Source organism: Conger conger, chromosome 1 (genome assembly GCF_963514075.1).
Source record: "Conger conger chromosome 1, fConCon1.1, whole genome shotgun sequence".
Classification (NCBI taxonomy): domain Eukaryota; kingdom Metazoa; phylum Chordata; class Actinopteri; order Anguilliformes; family Congridae; genus Conger; species Conger conger.
In genome coordinates this window covers 57,267,067-57,290,567 of record NC_083760.1, presented here as the reverse complement: position 1 = coordinate 57,290,567, position 23,501 = coordinate 57,267,067, and the positions used below count along the sequence as shown (strand labels likewise).

Sequence of the window (23,501 nt, the reverse complement as noted above, 5' to 3'; positions counted from 1 at the left end):
GGAAACATGATATAAGTTACCTGATATTTGAATATTATTATTTCATGTGAAATATGCAGTAGCATATTGCCTATTTCCTACCGTTTGATGGAGCCTAAATGATTCTTAGTTTCAGTTCTGTAAATGAAAAACAATATACGCATATATAAACCATGCAAGCGAAGAATGTTATTTTTCTTTTCTTTATTTTTACAGTAACAACTTTACAAAAATGTAGACTAAAACAGTTTTTTTTATCAATAGCATTACTGTTCACATGGGCATTTGGGCATTTACCTCATTACTATATTGGTTCACAATCAATTTTTGTAACTATTAACTAGTATGTAGGCTACGTATGTATGTATGTATGTATGTATGTATGCATGTATGTATGTATGTATGTTTGAATGCATGTGGGCCTATGTATGTATGAATATATATATATATATATATATATATATATATATATATATATATATATATATATATATATATAAACACACACACATACATACATACAGCAAGTGGTAGTCTAGGATATAAAATCTGGTAAGGAAGTGGAGTCGTGTAGTCGGTGGAACGTTTTAAACAGTAACTGTGTGGTACATCCTAGCGGTCGCACAGCGCAATGGGCCACACTAAAGCCTGCAGCTTAACTCTCTCGCACACATAACAACAGTCTGCACACGCGGAGATAAAGACACAGGCAACAACAGTAACATCAACCCTCTCCTTTACCGAGCGGTCATCTCGTAAAGATCCATTACACGCACTCGTCAAACTTTTATGACCGTCTCATCTGTACATGGAATCCGAAGAGTTGGAGCAGAAAAAGGAAAGATCATACATTCTAACCTAAATGACGCTTTAATCCGAACAGGAGAAGGGAATTTGGACAGCGACTCTGGGTGACCGCGCAGCCGGCAGTGTATGTGGTGTCGAGAGGAAAGCGAGAGGACCTGACCCACACCGTCCAGTGTGTGCTTTTTCTCCCTTTTCTTTCTTTTCCTGTGAAAGAGAAGACTCGAAGACGTTTGCCGTCATTTGACACAACGTACAGACTGCTCGAAGGCAACCCGGTTGTGTAAAACTTTTCCAACAATTCGACGGAGTTTATTGTTATGCTAACGGACTTCAGGAGTCTATACGAACATTAAACGGGGCGGCCAATTCAATAACTGAACTGCTGAACAGTTTTCTGCCGTTTACGTATTCAAACAACAACAACAAAACAAAAAAAAACTAACACTTGCCTTCAAAAACGCTGACTTCACCCACTGTTTCACCAGGAATGAAATCCAACCGCCAGGAACTCGTGTAATAAAGGACGACGCAAAAGCAAATGAAATGTAGGAAATAACCTAAAGGACGACTTAGTACACAATTAAGAAATAAGATTAGATGGACGCTCGTGGTCCCTGAACCAGAGAATGAAAGGACATTCATGGGACAGTCGTCAGTAGAAACCAGAGAGAGAGAATGAATGGAAAAAAATATGAACTCCTTTGATAAAGTCTCTAGGCTATAGTTGGTCCTTCATTATCAACATAGCATTTAAAGTCAGTGGAACATACAATAACGATGACTGAAGCGTGGGACAGAAAAGACGAAACAAGCTCGCGATGAATCTCTAGAACTTAAGAGGCAAAACTCCACAAAAAAGGAAAACAGTCTGACCTTCCGCAAGTGAAGACCCCCTAAGTGTAGGGCGTAATACACGGTGTATTCGTTGTTGGAGGAGGTGGACAGCGAGCACGGAGACAGATAGTTTTGAGAGCGAAACAGCTAATTGCTGAGTCCGTCCCTCATTTCCATATCTAGTGCGTGTCCGCTGGATTTCAGCCAATCCCCCTCACACAGCACCATTAATCGCAATGCATTATTCACTATCATAATTATATACCGACATGCGCAATCCACACAACAGCAACACCAGCTAATTTCCGTAATTTTGCAACTCGACTATTTGTGAACATTTTTTTATTCGCTCGCTGCTGATGTATCTGCAAAAAGCAGAAACAAGTCTCAGCGTACCAGCAGCATGTCCCGCCGCAAGCAAGCAAAGCCACAGCATCTCAAATCGGACGAGGAACCGACACTAGCAGGGGTAGTTTCGGAAAATGGTAAGTCTTTTGGATACTCATATTTGATGAAATACTGAATAATATACGACTATTTTCGATTAATAAACAGGTCAGCACAAGTTGAACAGTTTCATAAAACGTGCAGCCAACTTTTTGAAGGCTAAGTGAAGCTCGCGCTGCAAATGTAGCCTTTGACATCCGTTATAATTCGACTGATAAGAGAGAGGCTTTAGTTCTATTTTGGTGCTTTTATTGACACCGGGACAACATGTAGAAAATGCACATATTTAATATTGAAATACTCTTTAATCAGTTTGTACAAAGGAAGTACCTGCACTCTTTCCATAGTATGCTATAGTTCACTGTGGCGACTAGTTGGTGACTTGTATTCTGAGAGATTGAGATTAGTATTATTTATTAAATCCAATATCATTCAATTGTTAGTGATTCATTTAATTATTGGCTCTGATGATAATTTTCCGTTTAAAATCAAGAATCAGCCAGAATTCTAGAAGAGAGAGGCTGTGTCCATGGGCTAGCTCGGCAAAGTTTTTGAAGCCTTAGTTAGCCAGCGCAGGGTAAGGCTTCAACCGATTTCAACCAAGAGACTTACGAACGGAGTTAAAAGTAAAGCTCAACTTTAAGCACCACTATTTTTATTTTTTCTGCCGTGGAACACGATTAACACTACATAGTTAGTGGTGTATGTTATTTATGTACTGTAAATGTGGTAAATTGCTGTGTACTTCTAGATGCATTCGACAATAGTCATATAACAATACAAGCAGGCTAAATTAATTGTCAGCATAAGGATTCATTAATCTTGCAATACATGATAAAATACAGCTGCATGCATAGTAAAGCGAATGCTATGAGAAAATCAGAGTTTCCTCAAATTTAAACACGGAATTTGCATTTTGCCACATTATTATTGTCAGAGTACTGACAGTATTATTACTTTTTAAAATAGGCAAAAGTAATATTTTGATTTCCCCCCCCCCCCCCCAATTAAGGATCCTTACATTACACCTGACTGAGATTTCACAACGTATTTGGGTTAATTTTTAAAGCACGTTGTATTATTACGGAAAATCTTTACGATACGCAGTTATGACTTTGGTTAGATTATTAATATATCTTTACACAAAATAGGTGATTAAAAGGCCAGTGTAGTATATAAACCTTCATTTCATTGCAAATTTCACATTTATATATGCCTTGTGTTATCGAATCTTTCAGAATACCTTTCAATTTTGTTGTGGTGTGCATTAACTGATTGTTTTTTTCATGCTAAACGTATATGTTTTATTTTTCTTAAAACGAAATATATATATTAAAAAAATCTTCCCTTTGGCGCAAATTATGAGGTTTGGATTTTGTTTACTCTGAAGAGGAAGGGAACTCATAGTGGGAAGGAAATGGAAGACGAGATCATGTATTATCTGATCTTTCGCATCTTTTTCCATATTTGATTTAAGTTGTTTTCGAGGTTAAAGAGAAAGCATTGCATATGCTAGGGCAGATTAAGGGCAAAGTATCTTTTTGTTATGGTAATGTTTTTTGTTTACCTTATCACATACAATCTCGCAGTTGGCTTGTTTCCTATCAGTCTCAATGACAACATGACCAGTTGAAAAGGTTTATTTTATCCGCGTGAAAGAGTCCCTCTATGAGATTTCTATACTCTCATCTCTATGTGGAATTGAGAGTAAAAAGTTTTAGTAATTGAATTGAATACAACAGACTGAATACAAACACTCTCAAAACCCCAAATTACTACCAATAAAAACGAGTTGTAAAAAGCACTAACATTTTTGCAAGTTCAGAAGAACATTGATACTCAAAATTGACTTTACAATTTTGTCAAATTATGTTCCCCTTTCTTTAATTATCTTATTTAATTTAGAAAATATTTTTGAAAGTCTGTTGTATTGCTAAGTGCATGTTCATCCTGATTACATATGGGTCATTCAATGCAGACCACAGGACCATACTATAAATACCATAATCCTATGAAGTAATTTCTACCAATTGTGTTTCGCAGATGTAGTGGATGAAGAACTATGGATGGAGGCGGGTGCTTTAAAAAATGTTGGCAAGTTGAATTGACACATTCTTTCAAAATTAATTTTTACTTTAAAGTGGATAGAGATGGTGTACATATCATATCATAATTTACAGTAATTACCCCCTATTATCCCCATATTTAGGCTGGCATTCCTTTCTTTTTTTGACATTTCTGATCACATAGCATATTGTAAAATAATATAACCATAAATCGTCAACTCCATACCGTATGCTTTTGTCATTCACACTTATGTAAGTTCAAATTAGATAACTTAAAGAGAAATATTTTTATGTGAGGATGTAATTCTTTATGCTAACAGAAATTTAGTCTTTCACATAGATACCATGCAGATCCTCGTCAGAATGTATTTTCTCAAAATTCTCCCATAATGCTTTACCAACAAGCTCAAGTCCACCTTCTTTCTTATGTATGGGAAAGACGATATATTTGAAGTCAGCATTTTTATTGATGAGCTTAAAAGCTACTTTGGTACCCTGGACAAATCATTGCTGTTGACATCTTTTTGGAGTCATTGACTGTTCTGTACCTTGAATTGTTTGTTTCTGAATGTTTACTGAAACAGATTTTATTATATTTATATCTCTTGGTGATAAAGACAGGTTTTGATTTATACTTGAAAAAATATATATGTCTTGTGGTATTGTTTTGCCACCATTCTATACTGGCCATGTGGTACGTCTGAAGGCAGTATTAAAATGTAAAAAATGAAGAAAATACATGCTGGCCTACATCTCATCCATACATATGATTCTGCATTACCAATGGACAAATCATAGTTTTTTTGCGTATGGATGGTTTTAGTTTAAAAAGTATCCAAAATGCACAAACAGGGGAAATAACTGAGCTGATACTGCAATACGTTTTACTTGCATTTAGATACTAGTAGCATTATGTTTTCAAAAAAAAAAAGTTTTTTTTGAACAGTTTGATCAATTTGTTGATCAAAAACTATGGCAAAATGGTTCCCTTGAAAATGTACAGACAGCTTTAGACATCCGTCATCTCAGAACAGCGGATATCTGCTGAGGGATTACTGTATCTACATGACCTCTTTACTTCAGTTCAGAAATGATTACAATAAGAAGCCAACCAACAATGATGACAACCCCCCATATTCATTTGAATTAATGTGCAAATAGAAGGTTAGCCTTATTGGACTCGGTAACCTAGGTTAAAGAAGTTAAAGAACTGGAGAATGTCAGATTTTGTTGTTCATTTTACTTGTTAATGAAACCGGCAGGTTAACCTGCTTTCTGGATTACAGTGAAGAATTTCTAGTTTTCAGACTGTTTTTCACCTTGGGTTCAGGCGAAGAGTAAAATCTTACAATTTTTTCTTTCCTTTGACTGTTCTGATGCGTTAACTCGCGTACCAAAAATTACTTCTGTGTGAAGCTGCCTTTGGGTTGGCTGCATGTAATACTGATTGTCTGAAATTCAAGATGGAATGAAAAAAGGCCCTCCTTTTAGTACATCTCTCATGAAATAAAAGACAGGTGTAGACGGATTATTAAATATTTTAGCTTAGATCTGCCGATAAACGTAGTCCGTTCAGTTGTGATCAATTTCCGGCCAACGGTTCTGCTGGGAACATCGAAGCTAACGGTTCTTTACGATGCACTAATGCCGCTTGGACAACCTGTTTTCCGCCGATATCAATTTTGTTCAAATACGTCTGGGACGCGAGCAGGCCACAATACCTGTCTCGACTCACACTCGCTCAGCTAAAACCACTTCCTATTACCCAACAGTACCCAGGCGGAGTAGCCTGTAGGGAAAAAAAGTCTACAGGGCACAGGTGTATTAAATCTTTTTAACATGGAGCCCGTTCTCTAATTTATTTCTCTTTGATAAGATCACGCAGCTGTCATCTCCACTTCCCGGTTGGTGTTTAATTGGTATTTATACATTACTTAAGCCCTGGAGTCGACTTGACCTTTTTTCCGCACGTCCCCCTTTGTATCGGTGTTGCGTTGTTGTCAAATGTAGCACATTAGGGGCCCTTTTGTGAGGCCTGCTAGTGAAGGTAGAGATCGCGTGGAGCACCCACGAGCTTCCGTAGGCCTCCCTGGGCAGACAGGGGGGTATGGGGGGGGGGTCGTTAGGAACGCTTTGATAGGGCCTGCTGACTTAACCTTTGCCTGCCTTGCCCTGCCAGGGGCGGCCACTAGATGTCAAGCTCATAATGCAATTACTACATCTCCACCGTTGACCTTGGCACCGACGGCTTGCCCATGTTGTAGAAAGTGTTAACGCTGAGAGACAGACTTTCATCCGAGCACTTCCTCAGTACCCAGTCATTCAGAGCTGCCCCTAGGGGCCTACTCTTAGAACAATCTCAGGTCAGGACACTTTTTTTCCTTTTCCTATGCTTTTTTTGTACGAACACACACACACATACATACGGACATATATAAACCTGAAACACTCATATTGCATACACCACGCTCACACAAAAACACACCTACAGTATATGGCTTTGTTGTTGCTTTTAGTTAGTGTAATTAATTTGTTTCAGTTTATGTTGATGAAGTGAAACGGTAAAGATTAGATGAATGTCACCAGTACACCGGCTTCAGGATATAGTGTTTATTTCGGTCTAAATATTTTGGAAGTGTGATGGTAGCACTCATGTTTTAATAGATTTTGTGTGGCACTATCTTGCAATACTGCACAGTCTGATCTAACATTAGCATCTAGTGTTAGTTAATGTGTGTGTGTGTGTGTGTGGTTACTGTGCATTTGGAAAACTCTGGAAACTTCCAGGGAGAGCAATAACAACATGGCAGTCACTCATTTCCCTTTTTGCAGCTTTGTTTGGCTTTTGTTTTAAATCCAGCCTCACCATTTGGTGCAGGCATTGGGACCACCCACTGAGATGTGCCAAAGATGTTTCGGAAAAGGAGTGTGAGAGAGAGAGAGAGAAAGAGAGAGAGAGAAGAGTGCACAAAGATGGCTGTCTTTTAATTACAGTCGAGCACTGGAAATGTACATAAATATGATGCCCAATTAAGAGGGCCAGTCAACATGATGCAATCCAGCATCTGGGTACAAAAGTGCCATTATTGAGTACTGTATCACAAGCGTACACAAACAAATCGCTAATGTTCGGCCTGTTCCACATCTGCACGCAGCGACAAAGGCCCCAGTGTTCGGAAGCAAATAGAGTCATACTGTACCCGTTAGTAAGAGGGTCCCATCTGTGAAACAGAGAGAGCTCCCGGTGACTCCGTCACAGGTGTAAAGCCGTGGGACGCCGAGAAAGAGGAGGAGGAGGAGGAGGAGGAGGGGTCAGCCCGCTGCGTACATCACAAGAGGCTAGCTGAGAGACGGGGGACGCTGTCGGCACGTTCGCAAGCGCCCTCTCCCATCTACCCTCTCAACCGGGGCTGTCTTCGCAGAACACACAGGAGCGAGGGCGAGAGAGAGTGTGTGTGACTGTGTGTGTGTGTGTGTGTGACTGTGTGTGTGAGTGTGTGTGTGTGTGTGTGTGTGTGTGGGGGGGGGGGGGGGGGGGTGTTAGGGGCAATGGAAAAAAAGTGTCATTCATGCAGGAATTTCTCAACATTGTTCTGCTCAGCAGGCTTCCTTATTTTCTGCCTTCTGTCACACAGCTTGGGTCAGACCTGCAGTGATTCATCTTTCTTTTAAAGATTCCAAGCTTTCTTAAATACTTTAAAGGAATGCGTTTTAAAGGAGGGCTGCAGCGCAATCAGCTCTCCCTAATTTATCGTGCTTCGGCAGGGGCTGCGGGCCCCACCGTCCCGGGCCTGCGTAACCTTGGAAATACGTGAACATGTGATGTCATAAGAGCGTTCCTGCACAGGACAAAAGCAGGAGCGTTTAAATGCGATTTATATTAACGGGGCTCCGGACCTGCGGAGGAACAGACGTTTATTGCATTCCTTTTACTTTCTTTCAAGAAACGGTTTGAATAAGGGCAGAAAGAAAAGAAACAGTTCTTGTAAAAAAAAAAAAGTTGCTGTTTTCGAACCAGCAGGCCTTAAAGTGGGACCGAGTGATAGACAATCTCAAGCAATAGAGCTGATTGCTTTTTTTCAACATCTTTGAAAGAAAGCTAAACTTTAAATTGTCATGTTTGGAATTTGATAATAGCGATTGTATGTGTGTGTGTGCGTGTGTGTGGTTGTGTGTGTGTGTGCGTTTTGTAAATTTATCTGGAAATTGTTAAGAATGGTAAGTTTGTAATTGCTCAATACATTGCTCAATAGATTACTCTGTGGCTTTTAGTTAATCAGTAGAGAGCATGAATACTTTATCTGATATAATATGTCAGATTAGTGGTTTCAATTAGCATGCCAAAGATTGCTCTGGAAGATAGCGGATACAATGATTCTAAGTCTACCATTCTTCTATTGATTGTCTTGAGCTTCATATTTGCATTTGAGAGGGGAAAGACTTTTAAAGGAATGAAAAGCGAATTGGCTTTTTATGCCCCTTTCCTTGTGCTACATGTGAATCAATACAGTTCTCTCTCTGTGTCTCTCTCTTTCTCTCTCACACACACACGCGCACACACACACACATACCACACAGCAGAAATTGGAAATACAATTTTACATTTATAAGCAAGGCATGGACACGGCTGATATGTCATAAGCAAATATACATTTAAACAGACTGAAAAGTGTTCTGTCAGTTGTATTTATTTAAAAGCATTAAATAGAACACTGATTTTTGTATTAAGTGTACATTTTTGAGAACTGTCTGAAAATAGCAGGTAGATAAAAAAAGAAACTTTAAGAATGCTTCAGTAGACCCTGAAAATTTCATTGTGATATTGTCCTTGGTGACCTGTTTAACCCACCCTTTGTGCCTCACAACCATGATAATCTTCTGAAAATAAAATATCTCATAAGTTTTATTAAAAGATTAAAGAGTTCCCATATATATTGTTTGGAATATTGTTTCTAATGCACAAGCAATATAAACTCAAATTCTGACACAGAATATCCCAATTCAGAGGAATTCAGAGCTCTGTTTGTAATTCCAAAAGTGCTACTGTTACAATATATGCTTAAGCATGATAGAAATACATTTTATATAAAAAGCAACCATTTCAACGGCACAACACTATAATGTAGTGTGCATTAAATTATACTTCAGGTTTTTGTGGCAATTGTACACTATTAAACAGCTACTTAGTTTGTAATACAAGTTAAAAAAAACATATATACTTCCTAAAGTCATTAGCAGACTGTTTCTGATCATAATTATTTTAATGTTTATTCATGCATTGCGTAATTATCACCACTGATACAGTCCCTAATAATATCAGGTTTCTCTATGATGATTCCAATTAAAGCGGATAATTTTTTTTAAATTTAGATCAATAATATAGGGATTTAAAAAATATATTTTTTACCAACCAATATCTCAGTAAAAAATGTAATCTGTTTCCAAAAGTAGAGATGTTTAATGTAAACTCAGATATCATTTTGTATAAAGAAAAATCCTCTCAGGTTTTGTACAATTCCGTTCATCAGTTAAATTATCTCATTTAGTGTATTCTGCTTGTTCAAGAACAAAGCGTTCTTGTCAGTACAGTGGTTTTGCAATGGGATGTCCTGAAAAGAAAAACCCATAATCTTTGACTGCTGTTGGTTCAGCATGATCTGTCTCAAATAGCCATATAAAAGATTTATAAAATCATACCTTTTACATATACAAATAAATTATTTAATGGACTGACACATTCTGATTTTTAAATGCAATCTGTTTTTTCCAAATAATTTGTGTATTTTCCAGTAATGTACATAGTTCACATTTTGCATGCTCAAACCAAAACATGATAGTTTCATTCTGACAAAGTGAACACAAAATCTAAATATTGTTGATATTTTGGTCACAAGAAAAACCATACATACATTAGGAAAACTAAATGTAAAAAAATGACAATAATGCCTTTGCTACTAACTAATCTGCCCTCAACAATTCCTACTAATTTAACCTGACCTTTCGACCCTCAATTATGTAAATGAGCCCTTCTGTCAGTTGATCGTTTAAAGAGATTTGTGCTTATGCGCACATTTTTCCCCCCATTCCCAATGCATCGTGCTATATGCTACGAAACCTCAAATGCATTACATGGGTTGAAAATCACAATATTAACAGAAGGAAATGTTGCATCAGGGAAATACAATGCTATCAAATCCATATAAGTTATATATTTTGTTCCATCAATCATACAGAAGGTAACATTTGTGGCTTTTGGGTTATCTCTGTGAGTCGCACTGCATATTAAAATAAAATTATTTCTGAGAATGGTGTCAGCTCTGCCCAGGGCAGTGAATGAAAGCTAATAGTTCCTCCAAAGGATTTTTTTTTTGTTGATTATTAATTATATTAAAGAAACCAGACCCAAATGATGGGAATGCCCCCATGGCAAGGAATTAGAACAGGGTGATAAATTCCTTCACCAATTAATCATTTAAAGAGACCCAAGACATAGCAAAAAAAAAGAAAAAAAAAAAAAGAAGGAAGCGGGTCATCCGGCCCGTTCTTTGAAACGACAATAGTAGAGTAGGAACACGCTGCACCATCTTTTGAGCAGTGTGTACCAGTCTTTAGTGCAGGGGAGTCACAAAGGCTGCACCACAGTGTGTGCTTGAGTACGTCGGGGGATGACATTTAGAAACATTCAGACTGATCTGACAACCAAAGCACACAGAGAGCCTCCCTGTTTGAATGTGTGTGCGTGTGTGTGTGTGTGTGTGTGTGTGTGTGTGCGTCTTTTGTGACTATCAGGCACTGCTACTTTTGAATACGTTGCTGGAACAAGTTAATTTGATTGTGGTTATTATTCTTGTGGCGGTGGGGAAATTGTAGTAAGTATTCACATGCTATATTTTTTTTAACTATATGTTTTAAAATGTGTGAACAGATAAAAATACAAAACATACACGACATCGTCATGTGTGTTTTTGGTTGATTTGAATCTAAACAACAATTTATAATGCTTTTACCTTTTCGGTTACATAGTTTCAGTTGTGATCATACGACTAACACAAATAATCAAGTATCATGAAAATGTGATTATTTATGTGGCCATATAGAACAAAAAAGGCATGCAATAAAATGTCTCAGAAACTGTGCACAGAAAAAGGGTCTTCATGTCATGGTGACATTCAGCAGTCTGTAATACAGCAAAATTTCCGTGGGCTGTCAGCTTCTACGTGTCAGTCTGTCAGATTATACATTACTATCTCGAGAGTGTCACAGCTGGGGTACAGAACAATGCATGTGTCCTGCCTGCAATAGCTAAAAGATGGCAATACATTTTCTTATTGGTCTGACCAAGTTGGATGGTGTCAGATGATTTAGCTAGTGTTAGAGCTAAAGTCTAAAGTGATGCAGTCTTCTCTATATCTATATATATATATATATATATATATATATATATATATACACAACAGAGTATAATTAACATACTATCTGCCAAGTATCTGCTACAGATCTACACTCAGTGAGCACTTTACTAGGTAGACCAGCTTGCTAATGCAAATATTTAATCAGCCAATAATTTCGCTGCAACTAAATGCATAAAAGCATTTTAGCAGCCCTGGTCAAGAGGTTCAGCCCAAATGTTTTTCAGACCAAATCAGAATGGGGCAAAATGTGATCTCAGTGACTTTGACCGTGGAATGATTGTTGGTACCAGGTTTGAGTATCTCAGAAACAGGTGATATACTGGGATTTTCACGCAAAACAGTCTCTAGAGTTTGCAGAGAAAAACAAAAAACATCCAGTGAGCAGCAGTTCTGCTGAGAAAAACGGGTTGTTACTGAGAGAGGTCAGAGGAAAAGGGCCAGACTGGTTAAAGCTGACAGAAGGGTGACGCAAATAACCACACATTACAACAGTGATATGCAGAAGAGCATCTCTGAACAAACAACATGTCAAACCTCTTTAAATGGATACAGCACCAGAAGACCAACAAGTCAAAAAAATATGTATAATAAATACCAAATAAAGTGCTCACTGAGTGTATAGAATTGTATGACAAGTAGGCCTAAACTTTGCTCTCGCTGGTTTTATCCTGTGCAGTGACATATTTGACCAGGTGTGAATTATAGCTGTGTTCATTGAACACGCCTGTTACATGGGGGATGATGACAACACAAGCAGGGGGAAGTGGCTTCTTATAACAGCAATTAAACATATGCAACTAATCAGTGGCTTTTCAACCATGGCACAAGCATGTAATTTGTTTGAGTCCTTTTTTTGGAAGAAAAAATAAAGTAGGTACCAAAAAACATAAAGGTTCCAGTTGTTTTGCTTCTCATTTGCAAAACAAAAAATGCAACATCATTGCACTTTATTATATATCTAGATAAACCTGTTCATTTGTAAAATGAACAATAATAAAAACCTGTATTACTGTTCTCAAAATGTGAATTATTTTACTACGTAGTTGCTAAGGTTAAGTGTACCTGCTGCTTTAAACACAGAGGTTACATATTAGTTTGGTATTGTTAAGTGAAGTGGTAAAGGCATTTCGAATTCTGGTGGAAATGAGGATGCTTGATGGCAAAGGAGAATCCTAATGAGTCTATCAAAGACTTGATTTGTACCCAACAGACAAGGCAGCTGTGAATTGTATGAAAATATTGGAAATCAATAGTGTCTATGGAATTTCATTAAGCGGCAGTATCCACAATTGATAGGCCCTCATAATTTGATGGATTGTGCAAAGAAAATTATTAGCTGGGTATAAGGAGAGGGATAGAATACACAAACTGGGTCTTGAGAATTGGTGAAGTAGGGCAATTTGTTCAGAGTAAAAAAAATATTGATTTTGGTTATGTAAAAAAAAAAAAAAGGTTAAATCTTAGCAGGGGCTGTTGTGTAGAATCCCTAATGAATTTCTCCTGATTTATTTTCTTCTTTTCTTGTCCTTGCCCCCCCCTCCCCCTCCCAATCACACTCTTCAACCCCCCCCCCCCACTCTTGCAGCAGCTCCAGGGGAAGGAGTGGATGATGCAGACAGTGGGAACGAGAGTCGGAGTGGGAGCGAAGAGACCCATGTGTGCGAAAAGTGCTGCGCCGAATTCTTCAAGTGGTCCGACTTCTGCGAGCACTTGAACAGCTGCACCAAGAACCCCCTGGTGCTGATCGTGAATGAAGACGAGGCCACACCCGACGCACGGGAGTACCCTGCTCAGCCGTCCCCGGCTCCCAGTTGTCCCAGCGACCCGGCCGACAGCGAGGACGCCGAGGACAGCCGAACGGTTACCGAGGGCGACGATGGGTGTGCGGAGCTAGCACTCCAGGGCGCAGCCGAAAAGGAGGACGAGCCCATGGAGGTGGAGGAGTCCCCCGAGAAGATGGTCGAGCCGGAGGAACTGGAGGCCTCACCCCCGCCGGATGTTCCCCTACCTCAGATTGACGCCCCGTCCTCCCTGACCAGCTACGCCATGCCAAACACTAACGTGACCCTCGAGACCCTCCACAGCACCAGGGTGGCCGTGGCCCAGTTCTCCCAGAGCTTCCGGGCAGCGACCGGCGGGGTGCCCACTGTGGCCATCCCCATGATCCTGGATCAGCTGATGGCACTGCAGCAGCAGCAGATACACCAGCTTCAGCTCATCGAGCAAATCCGCAGCCAGGTCGCTATGATGAACAGGCAGCCCCTGCAAGCCGCCTTGACCTCCTCCTCCTCCTCCTCCTCTGGTGGCCCCCAGGGCCCCTCCTCAGTCCCCACCCCGAGCCAGCTTCAGCTCCAGGGCTTCATCACACCCCCTGTCCACCAGCTGCCCATCAGGATGCCCTCTGCTGTTAACGGGCAGGCCTCCGTCTCTCTAACGTCTGCCCTGGAGGGTCCACAGTCCCACGCCTCCCAGGCCGGCGGTGGGCAGACCAACCCAGGGATAAACAACAGCACTTCGGCTTCGGCCGGCTCCTGCCTCCCACCTTCTGGCTGCGGCACAATCTCCTCTTCTCTGCTGCCCCCCTGCTCTCTTGCAAGTACGCACACAAATGGCGGGGGAAGTGCAAATGGCAGCTCCTCCTCCTCCCAACCATGTCACTCATCAAGCCCCCCTTCGTTGGGGCACAGCAGCATGCTCGGCTCATCTTCCAACTTGCCACTGCTACCTCAGAGCTCCTCCAGTAGCGTAATCTTCCCCAACCCGCTGGCCAGCATTGCTGCCACCGCCAACGCCCTGGACCCGCTCTCTGCTCTGATGAAGCACCGCAAGGGGAAGCCGCCCAACGTCTCTGTGTTCGACACCAAGCCCAGCTCCGAGGACCCCTTCTTCAAGCATAAGTGCAGGTTCTGCGCTAAGGTGTTCGGCAGCGACAGCGCCCTGCAGATCCATCTGCGCTCTCACACCGGGGAGAGACCCTTCAAATGCAACATCTGTGGCAACCGCTTCTCCACCAAGGGAAACCTGAAGGTCCACTTTCAGAGGCACAAAGAGAAGTACCCACACATTCAGATGAACCCTTACCCAGTACCAGAATACCTCGACAATGTGCCCACGAGCTCTGGCATCCCCTACGGGATGTCTTTGCCACCTGAAAAGCCTGTGACCACCTGGCTGGACAGCAAGCCTGTATTGCCGACTGTCCCCACCTCAGTGGGCCTCCAGCTCCCCCCCACTTTGCCCAGCATGGGGGGCTACTGTGATTCTCCAAGCCTCACACCCTTGAGCAGGTCGCCACAGAGGCGCTCCCCCGATTCCAGTGAGTGCACGTCCTTGTCTCCCAACCTCATCACCGCTGAGATGAGCCTGCCTCCAGCTCCAGAGTCCCCACAGCCTAACTTCATCCCTGATGGCCCCCCAGTCCTGAAACCAGAGGGAATTCACCTGCCCCCCACCTGCACGACCAGGCCGGGAGAGTGCACTGCCACAGTGACTCAAGTTTCCCTGTCGGCCACCATCACAACCACAACTACGACCCCACAGATCAGCGAGCCCATCACCCCTCCCTCCTCAGTCTCCAACCCCGTACTTCCAATGATGTCTGATCAGTTCAAGGCTAAGTTTCCCTTTGGAGGCCTCCTTGACTCTATGCAAACTTCAGAGACCTCGAAGTTGCAGCAGCTGGTGGAGAACATTGACAAAAAAATGACCGATCCCAACCAGTGCGTCATCTGCCATCGTGTGCTCAGCTGCCAGAGCGCCCTGAAGATGCACTACCGCATCCACACAGGAGAAAGGCCTTTCAAATGCAAGATCTGCGGCCGGGCGTTCACCACTAAAGGCAACCTGAAAACGCACTTCGGTGTGCACAGGTCGAAGCCCCCTCTCCGGGTCCAGCACTCGTGTCCCATCTGCCAGAAAAAGTTCACGAATGCCGTCGTCCTGCAGCAGCACATCCGGATGCACATGGGGGGTCAGATCCCTAACACTCCTTTGCCAGAGGGCTTCCAGGACATGGACACTGAACTTTTTGATGACAAGAGCTTAGATGACATGAGCAACTACGATGACGATCTGCTGGATGAAATGGAGCAGTCCATGGAGGACGAGGCGGAGCTCAAGGATGGAGACTTTGACCCCACCAAACCCCTGCTCCCGTACTCCTGTATGTCTCCCAACTCCCCGCCCTCTGTTATCTCCAGCATTGCCGCCCTGGAGAACCAAATGAAGATGATTGACTCCACCGTGAACATGACCCATTGTTTTGGCGGGCTGAAGTCAGCGGCAGAAAATGGTTTCCTGGAGCATGATCGCTTGACAAATGACTCTTCCTCAGCGATAGGCGACCTGGAGAGCCAGAGCCCGGGGAGCCCGGCAATGTCCGAGTCCTCCTGCTCCATGCAGGCCCTGTCCCCAGCGCCTAGCCACGCTGAGAGCCTCCGCTCTAAGTCGCCGGGTCCCAACAACCCTGAAGGGACTCAGGAGACGCCTGCCACTGTCAAGTCAGAGAAATCAGAGACTCCCTCACCTGCCCCGCTGCCTGAAAATGGGGGGGCACTTGATCTAACGGCAACCCCACCCGGCAGACCCTACATCAAGGAGGAGAGTCAGTTTGGAATGCTGTTTCTGAGCAGAGATCGTGGTAAGTGAGAGTCTGTGACATCTTGACTCCTTCGGGCTTCTGGAAATGTACTAAAATTGCAGATGCGCTAAAGGCTGTCATCTGTCCATACAGTTGCATGATCTGAAATCAAGTGTGTATGCAGAACTTGAGATGAGATGTTTTTCACTGGACTCTGCTCTAGGCCTGAACTTAAGCAAATACAATAACATTAAAAATACTAACTGAGATGTTGAAACCTAATTCTGTCCTGAAGGCTGTCAACCGTCCGTACATTTGCATGATATGAAATCAAGTGTGTAAGCAGAACACTTAAAGAGAAAAAAATAATGAGATTTCTTTCACTGGACTCTGCTCTAGGCCTGAATTAACCAAATACGATAATATTAAAAGATACTGAGTCCGATGTTTCAAACCCGATTCTGTTCTAGGCCCAAGCCACAGTACTCCAAGTCTTGTTACCAGCTCACCCAGCATGATCAAAATTGAGATGAACGGGCACAGCAAGCCGATCCCCATAAGCGAAGGCCAACATCTGCCGGTCGGCATCCAGGTTTCCGTGGCACCCCAGACAACAATGAGCCCCAGCATCACGCCCATGCTGGCGCCGCCACCTCCCCGCCGGACCCCCAAGCAACACAACTGCCACTCGTGTGGGAAGAACTTCTCCTCCGCCAGCGCCCTGCAGATTCACGAACGCACACATACCGGTGAAAAGCCTTTCGGCTGTACAATCTGCGGCCGGGCGTTCACCACAAAAGGAAACTTGAAGGTACAGTCTGAAGCCCTTGTAAGAAATTAGTGATGTGCTAAGAGCTATGTCCTACCTTTAATTGGCTTGTTATTTATTAATAATTAATGCAAGGTAATGGATACAAATCTGGAATATTTATAGTTCTTTGAGAGACTCTCTTTAATGTTTAATTCCCAATAAAATACAGTGCCTTTAAATATAATCATTAATTTGAGTTTTTTATTATACAGAAAATATATAGTAAAATATGTTGTTAATTGTCATACTGTCTTTCTAGAAAGGGAGTTGGTAGTTTTGATATTTTAATACTTTTAATACAAAATATGACAATATTTAGAAAACTTTTTTTAGCCATTACAGGAATGTGTGGAAATAACTGATTATTTTTCAAATGATTTAGTAATTATTTGCTGCTGAATTAGATAAGGATCCAAAAGAATAATTTATTTGTAAACAAAGTCATAGATTCTAAACACAGTAATATAGTCCTAAATTATTTTAGTAGCTTAGCATTCATTTCTAAAACAATTAGAGGGAAATACATGTTTATTCATTTATTTTTAGACAAAGATAATTTAAGTGTTTTGCTATGTCAGTTATAATTAGTTTGACTTAATATACATTTATTATTATACATGGGGAAAAACAAATGGCATGCTTATTAATTTTCTTTATTTCTATAAATGGCATTTTTTAACATGTACCTTGTGAATTCTTCAAAATATCAATATAACAAAGACATGTTCTACATCAAAATGTGGACGAATAAAATGCATTTATTTTTCCTGTATTCATAGATTTCACAAGTTACAATATCCAACAGTACAGTGGTTGTGGTCTAACCAATGCTTCAGGAAGGTTTTTATGTATTTGCATATTCTGCTGTTAAAGACGTATGTCACTTCATTCAAATTAAATTAGTAAAATTGCTTATAATTCTACTATTAGTTACATGTTGGCATATCACTTGAGTAGCAAGTTTTGGCATCGTTAACTGCAAATCAACAGTTCCAACGCCATATTTAATCTCACCTGAGTCCTGCAATAATACAGTACAAGAAAAACAAGCTTACAAACGTACAATGTATCACAATATCACAGTATGTAGTATTTAATGCATTTTATTACTGTAAATTGCATTACATTACGATTGGTGCTTAACAGTGCCTCTGTTTGACTATAAAAAGATGACTTAAAAAATATATTTTTTAAAGTCAACAACCAAGAGGACCTTTGGAGCCCATAAACTGAGCTCCAAATGTGAACGATTCAGTAATACTTTAATTATGTTGCCAGTTGAATGTCCATTCCTGCAATCAAAAAGAAAAAGGACGAAGAAGGTTAAAAATGACATAACTGCCAAAAGCTGAGAAATAAAATTTGGGGAGGGGAGAATCAAATTTGGCTTCTGACATCAGGTCTGATATTTTGCCTTTTTTCTTTTCCATTTTCTAAATCTCTTCACGCAGGTTCATATGGGTACCCACATGTGGAACAATGCCCCTGCCAGGAGGGGGCGCCGCCTGTCAGTGGAGAACCCCATGGCTCTGCTGGGCGGCGACGCTATGAAATTCGGCGAGATGTTCCAGAAGGACTTGGCAGCCCGGGCCATGAACGTGGACCCCAGCTTCTGGAACCAGTATGCCGCGGCCATCACCAACGGCCTGGCAATGAAGAACAACGAGATCTCCGTCATCCAGAACGGCGGGATTCCCCAGCTTCCTGTCAGCCTGGGCGGGGGCGCCATCCCCTCGCTGGGGAGCCTCTCCGGTGGCATGGACCGGGCGCGCACCGGCAACAGCCCCCCCATGATCGGCCTGGAAAAATCTGGCATGGAGGTGGGACCTGGCCGCCCGTTTTCTAGATTTATCGAGGACAACAAAGAGATCGGGATCAATTAATAAAGCAAAGGAGGGTAAGGAGAAAGAGGAAAAAAAGAACAAAAAAAAGACTGCTTTAAGATGCAGAATGCAACTGTTTCAACTCTATGTACTATATTATGTACAGACTATGTTTTTTTCAGTTTTGGAACTATAGTATTCGGTATTTGGTAGAGATTGGTCTATCCTGCTCATTGCTCCTTGCTGTCTTTCTCACACAAAGAATACATTGTTTCTTGTTTGAGAATCTGTTGTCTTGCAAGATTTGCATGGTACTTCTTTGGTTCCTATCAGTATGTTTGACTGCATTTGAGGATTTTGTTTTTCCCTAAATATCTTTACGCATTTGATGAACTAGCCTCAAATTTGTTGGGCTGAAATGAAGAAAGAGGTCTGGTTTTCACTGCGCATAGAGACTGGCCTTTGTCTAGTTCCTTTGTGGTTCACGGATGCTCTTTACATAAGGACCTTGAACTTATGAGGTTAAAGTACATTGTTTTAGTGCTCGCCTAATATTTTTTCTCATGAAGTAGAAAACTTGAAAACTGTTTAAACTATTTTAATCTTTACATTTAGTCCCCCGACATTGTCTTATATTAATGTCAAGTGTCTTTAGTATTTATAATATTGAAAAAAGCGGGTATAAGAAAATATATTTAATAGCCCCAACATTTTATTGACCTTTTTTTCTTAACTGCAGACTTAAAATATAAATGTCTCTTTCAATAAAGACAAAAATGTCATTTCATCTGAAGAAAATAAACATTGTGAAGTCTTATTTGGAAATCTGGCATGATCGTGTGTACCATCACGGTACAAGAAGTAGAATTTGAGGTATTGTAAGCTGCTATTTTGACATTTGTGGTATCACTAGGCATTTGTAAAATTGTCTGAAACAATATTTTCTGAAAATTACAGACAAATCTTAAACAACCATCTGTGTATACCCTGTGATACATTTATGTCTAAATGAAAGACATCCTATACATTTGTTTTTGTGTATGCACTTTTTAAGCAAAAGGTTTGTCTGTAATTTCTAACCTGTGACCAAGTTATCACGTGTTGTTTTAATCTCTGCGATTGGTGCTTTTGCCAAGTTATAGCTTCAAATCTTCCCCCAAATATTAAAGACATTCTTTGATATAGTGTGATTAATGTAAGGAAGATTTCCCTTATTTGCAATTATTTTACCCTCATTTGATAATCGGCCTAAACGTGCTTATCCGTATTTGTGACAGAAGCACTTGTATTGCAGACCAGATCTTGCATTTTCCCAAACAAAATGATTGAGGAATTTGTAAAAATTAATAATTCACAGGGGTGTCATAAAAGATAAATGTTTTTTTTTTTTTAAACCCTGTATAATCATTATATATCACACTTCAAATTATTTTGACCACTTTACAACTTTGACTGATTCGATCGCAATCACTTATTTATTATTTTGGCTCTCCTTCTACTCTAAGCAAAAGATTGAATCACTTAAAAACTTTAACTAACCGTGTATGATTTTGTATACTACCTCATTTTTTGTTGTTTTGGGTCAGCATACCGCATGGTGGAATTCAAGAATATGGAAAAAGGAAAACTTCCTCATGTAACCAACTGTATAAGTGAACAGGGGTGTGACCCCTTACCCCCTTTAATGAAACCTGGGACACAAACCCCCAACAACCTTTTTTCTGACTCTGGGATGGGATGCGTAATCTCAGTTGAGGACAATCACATGTAAGAATCGCTCCGGTTTTCACTTTAAGGAGATGTCCTGCTGCAATTTCCCTAATTAAGAAAAAAATAACAAGAGCAACAACTAAAAGATGATACAATTTTTGAATATTTCTGCAGTGTGGTCTTCCAGTAAATGTTTACTTTTACTGGACAAAGTGAGGACTCGGCACATCAGGAATGATTCTTTGTGTGTCATGTGAAATCTTATTTCCTTCACTGGGATGAGAAAATGTACCCAGGATGTGATTGACGCAAAAAAAAAGTAAGATGGCGAAATAACAGTGTATTGAATCTGATGGATGATTGATTGTTGAAAGTACAGCTCAGACCGGACCCATTTTGTTTTAAGAAGCGGGGGTGGGGGTTCTGTCTGTTCCTCCCAGCATGGTGAAAAGAGACTATTTTTATACTGTGATACCATGAGGGGTAGGAGGCCTCCTCTACCCCTGAACTGCTTGGGAATTTCAGATAAAATATTTTTAATTGGTATAAACCTTAGTGGCTTGACACATCTACTGAGTGAAATGGATGTTGTAGTCTAGGTTACTATTTTTGTCACGTGAAATTGAATAAAATCCAGGAAGCTAATATTACACTAGAGGTTTCTGGACTTTTTGAATAGGATTTGTTTTGGCAGCAACGTTTCAAGAGCTGCTTAGGTGGCAAAGTACAATCCTGTTCCAAAAATTTTTCACTTGTGTTTCTGGTTCATGGTACACAATGTGCAAAACTGTTGTCCTGTTGTACACGTATGAGGATTCAATATGGACAAACGTGCTGGCATTTCAAACAGGCAGAATTAGTATGCTGCCCTGGCAGTTATATCAGTCATTAAAGTTTCTGTTGATGCGTCTTTCTCTTTGTCAATTCAAGCCTCTCTATCACTGTCTCTCTCAAATATGAATAATGGATGAGTCAATCTTAGTATAATCCTCTCTGTTCTGTTTTAACTTAATAAGCATAACCTGTTCTTTTAAAATTCCACAGCCCACCCACCAAAATTCCACAATGCACAGAATAAGACACAGTTTGTGATTTCTAACAACAAGCAAAACACTGAGCACTTGAAACACACAAATGTGAGGCAAACAAATCAATTTCAACCTCCTCCCAGGGGGAAAAAAGAAAAAAAATCCAGAATCAATATCTTTCACAGCTCCCTTGAAATGATTACAATCCATTTAATTATTCAGAAACAAGCTATCCGATTATTAACATTTTTGTCTTATATCGAGGAAAATTTCACAGAGTGAAGAACAAATCACAAGCTTATTTGGGTATGTGGCAGTCTCAGTTTAGGCCATGACACTTAAAGGAGAAATAAGGGATTGCACATGTACGGTCATATCTGGTGGAGGGGTATGTTGTATTCCTGTTTGATAACGACCAAATGCCTTGTTTCAAAAGGACTCCATTTGCTGTTTCAGTAATTGCTTCCAAATTTAGCCCCAGACGTGTTCTTAATTAATTTGTTTATTTCTTTGTTTGTTTGAAGCTATAGAGCTGGATATATTCCATTCTATTTTCTCCACCCAGCATCACATTTTAGATAGCACAGGTATCATTTTGTATCCATAACTTCTATAACATAAGTTTCATTATAATCAACAGGGCATCTGTGTGAAAACATCTGTTGGTCATTATTGATTCGATTAAAAATACCAGTTGCTCCTACACACATTTTTCTTCTATAAATACAAACTTAAACATATTTGCTTGGCGTTTAATTTATGGAGCTCCTACTGGTTCCCCAACAGTTCCTTGCTGGACACTGAAGGATGCCTGGTTCTACCAAGCATTTCATATCAAGAGTACAATTGGTTCTACATAAATGTGAAATACACGCAAGCACACAGACACACAAACACACACAAACACATGCAATGTTATTTGGGTTCAGGTTCAACGCAAGTTACATTTTTTAGCCACATTATGGCTGAAAACCATACATTCTGTGAATGCTTCAAGCCACCAAAAACAGGCAAAAGTGATACATAACTAAATTAATATCCTGACAGATTTGTCACCATATTCAACACACTTGACAGGATAAAAATATAAAATGCTATTCTGCTATCTGCATTTCCATCTGAAACCATTCTTCACATTTAACATAGAGGGCCAACAAACTGTTAGCTGAAAGGATGAAATTATGTTCACACTGATTTTAGTGAACAAACAAGGTTTCCAGTCCCTTCAACTCTTGGTACCAGTTATATCATGATCCTCTTCGGAGAGCAGGAGGACCAAAACCAGCCTTTCAAATTCTTAAGCATAGTCCAGCACACACAATCCATGCCCCTTCTCTTAGTACAGTACATAGCCTTTGCTTATGGGGCAACTCCCCCCCCCCCCCCCCCCCCCACACACACACATAAACACTTTTTTTATGGGACATCAAATGAATACCAGTATCCTTTTGGGAATAAATAGGGAGTGGAAGAGTCCCTGATTCCCAGACGTAGCAGCTGATTAAATCATTTATAAATCTTCGGGACCAGAAGGCCAGCCGAACCCAGGCTGGTTCGATTTTTGGAAACGTTCCTTTGCCCCCCAAAAATTCTAAATTCAAGCAAAAGAATATAATTAGCAAGCATCTGTTTTTCAACTCACATTTAATGGGACCTTTTGTAAAAAAAAAAAAAGAAAAAAGAAAAAAAAAGCAGGACAATTACATCGCTATGCTGATATTATCTTCACTTAATGCATTCAGTTAATGAGCAGAGGAATGCACTTCGAACATAAGATTGGGCAAATAATATTAAAGAAAAAAAAAACAACGAGACATTTACAAGAAGTGGGTGGAAAGAAAAAATGCATAACGCACTGTTTAAGGCCTTTAGAAAAGCCTGGAAATTTGAGATACTCAGCTTTAGCTCACCCTCATGACCTACAGTGTGACACGTGTACTCGCTTCTTCGAAGGCAGCGGTTCTGAAACTGCGTGTCGACGCCCCGTGTGTGGTTGCCTGATTTG

The 23,501-nt window shown here is 40.6% G+C and overlaps 1 protein-coding gene and 1 long non-coding RNA gene across 2 annotated transcripts in view; one reads left to right on the top strand and one right to left on the bottom strand.

Moving 5' to 3' along the window:
- Positions 1-7,512, bottom strand: part of LOC133120581 (uncharacterized) — a 58,480-nt gene extending 50,968 nt beyond the window's left edge. Inside the window, exon 1 of the long non-coding RNA XR_009707477.1 lies at positions 7,334-7,512. This is a non-coding gene — a long non-coding RNA (uncharacterized LOC133120581). The remainder of the gene's footprint in view (positions 1-7,333) is intronic.
- On the top strand, positions 1,264-21,378 carry LOC133119969 (sal-like protein 3). The gene is made up of 4 exons (XM_061230134.1): positions 1,264-2,105; positions 13,131-16,184; positions 16,595-16,935; positions 18,387-21,378. The coding sequence occupies exons 1-4, from the start codon at positions 2,024-2,026 to the stop codon at positions 18,816-18,818; spliced, it is 3,909 nt and encodes a 1,302-aa protein (XP_061086118.1). The 5' UTR covers positions 1,264-2,023; the 3' UTR covers positions 18,819-21,378.
- Positions 21,379-23,501: the final 2,123 nt, after the last annotated feature.

Coding starts and splice junctions, on each gene's coding strand:
- LOC133119969 (XM_061230134.1), top strand. CDS start 2,024: ATGTCCCGCCGCAAGCAAGCAAAGCCACAGCATCTCAAATCGGACGAG. Junction 2,106..13,130: donor AGGGGTAGTTTCGGAAAATG/GTAAGTCTTTTG, acceptor CCACTCTTGCAG/CAGCTCCAGGGGAAGGAGTG. Junction 16,185..16,594: donor GTTTCTGAGCAGAGATCGTG/GTAAGTGAGAGT, acceptor ATTCTGTTCTAG/GCCCAAGCCACAGTACTCCA.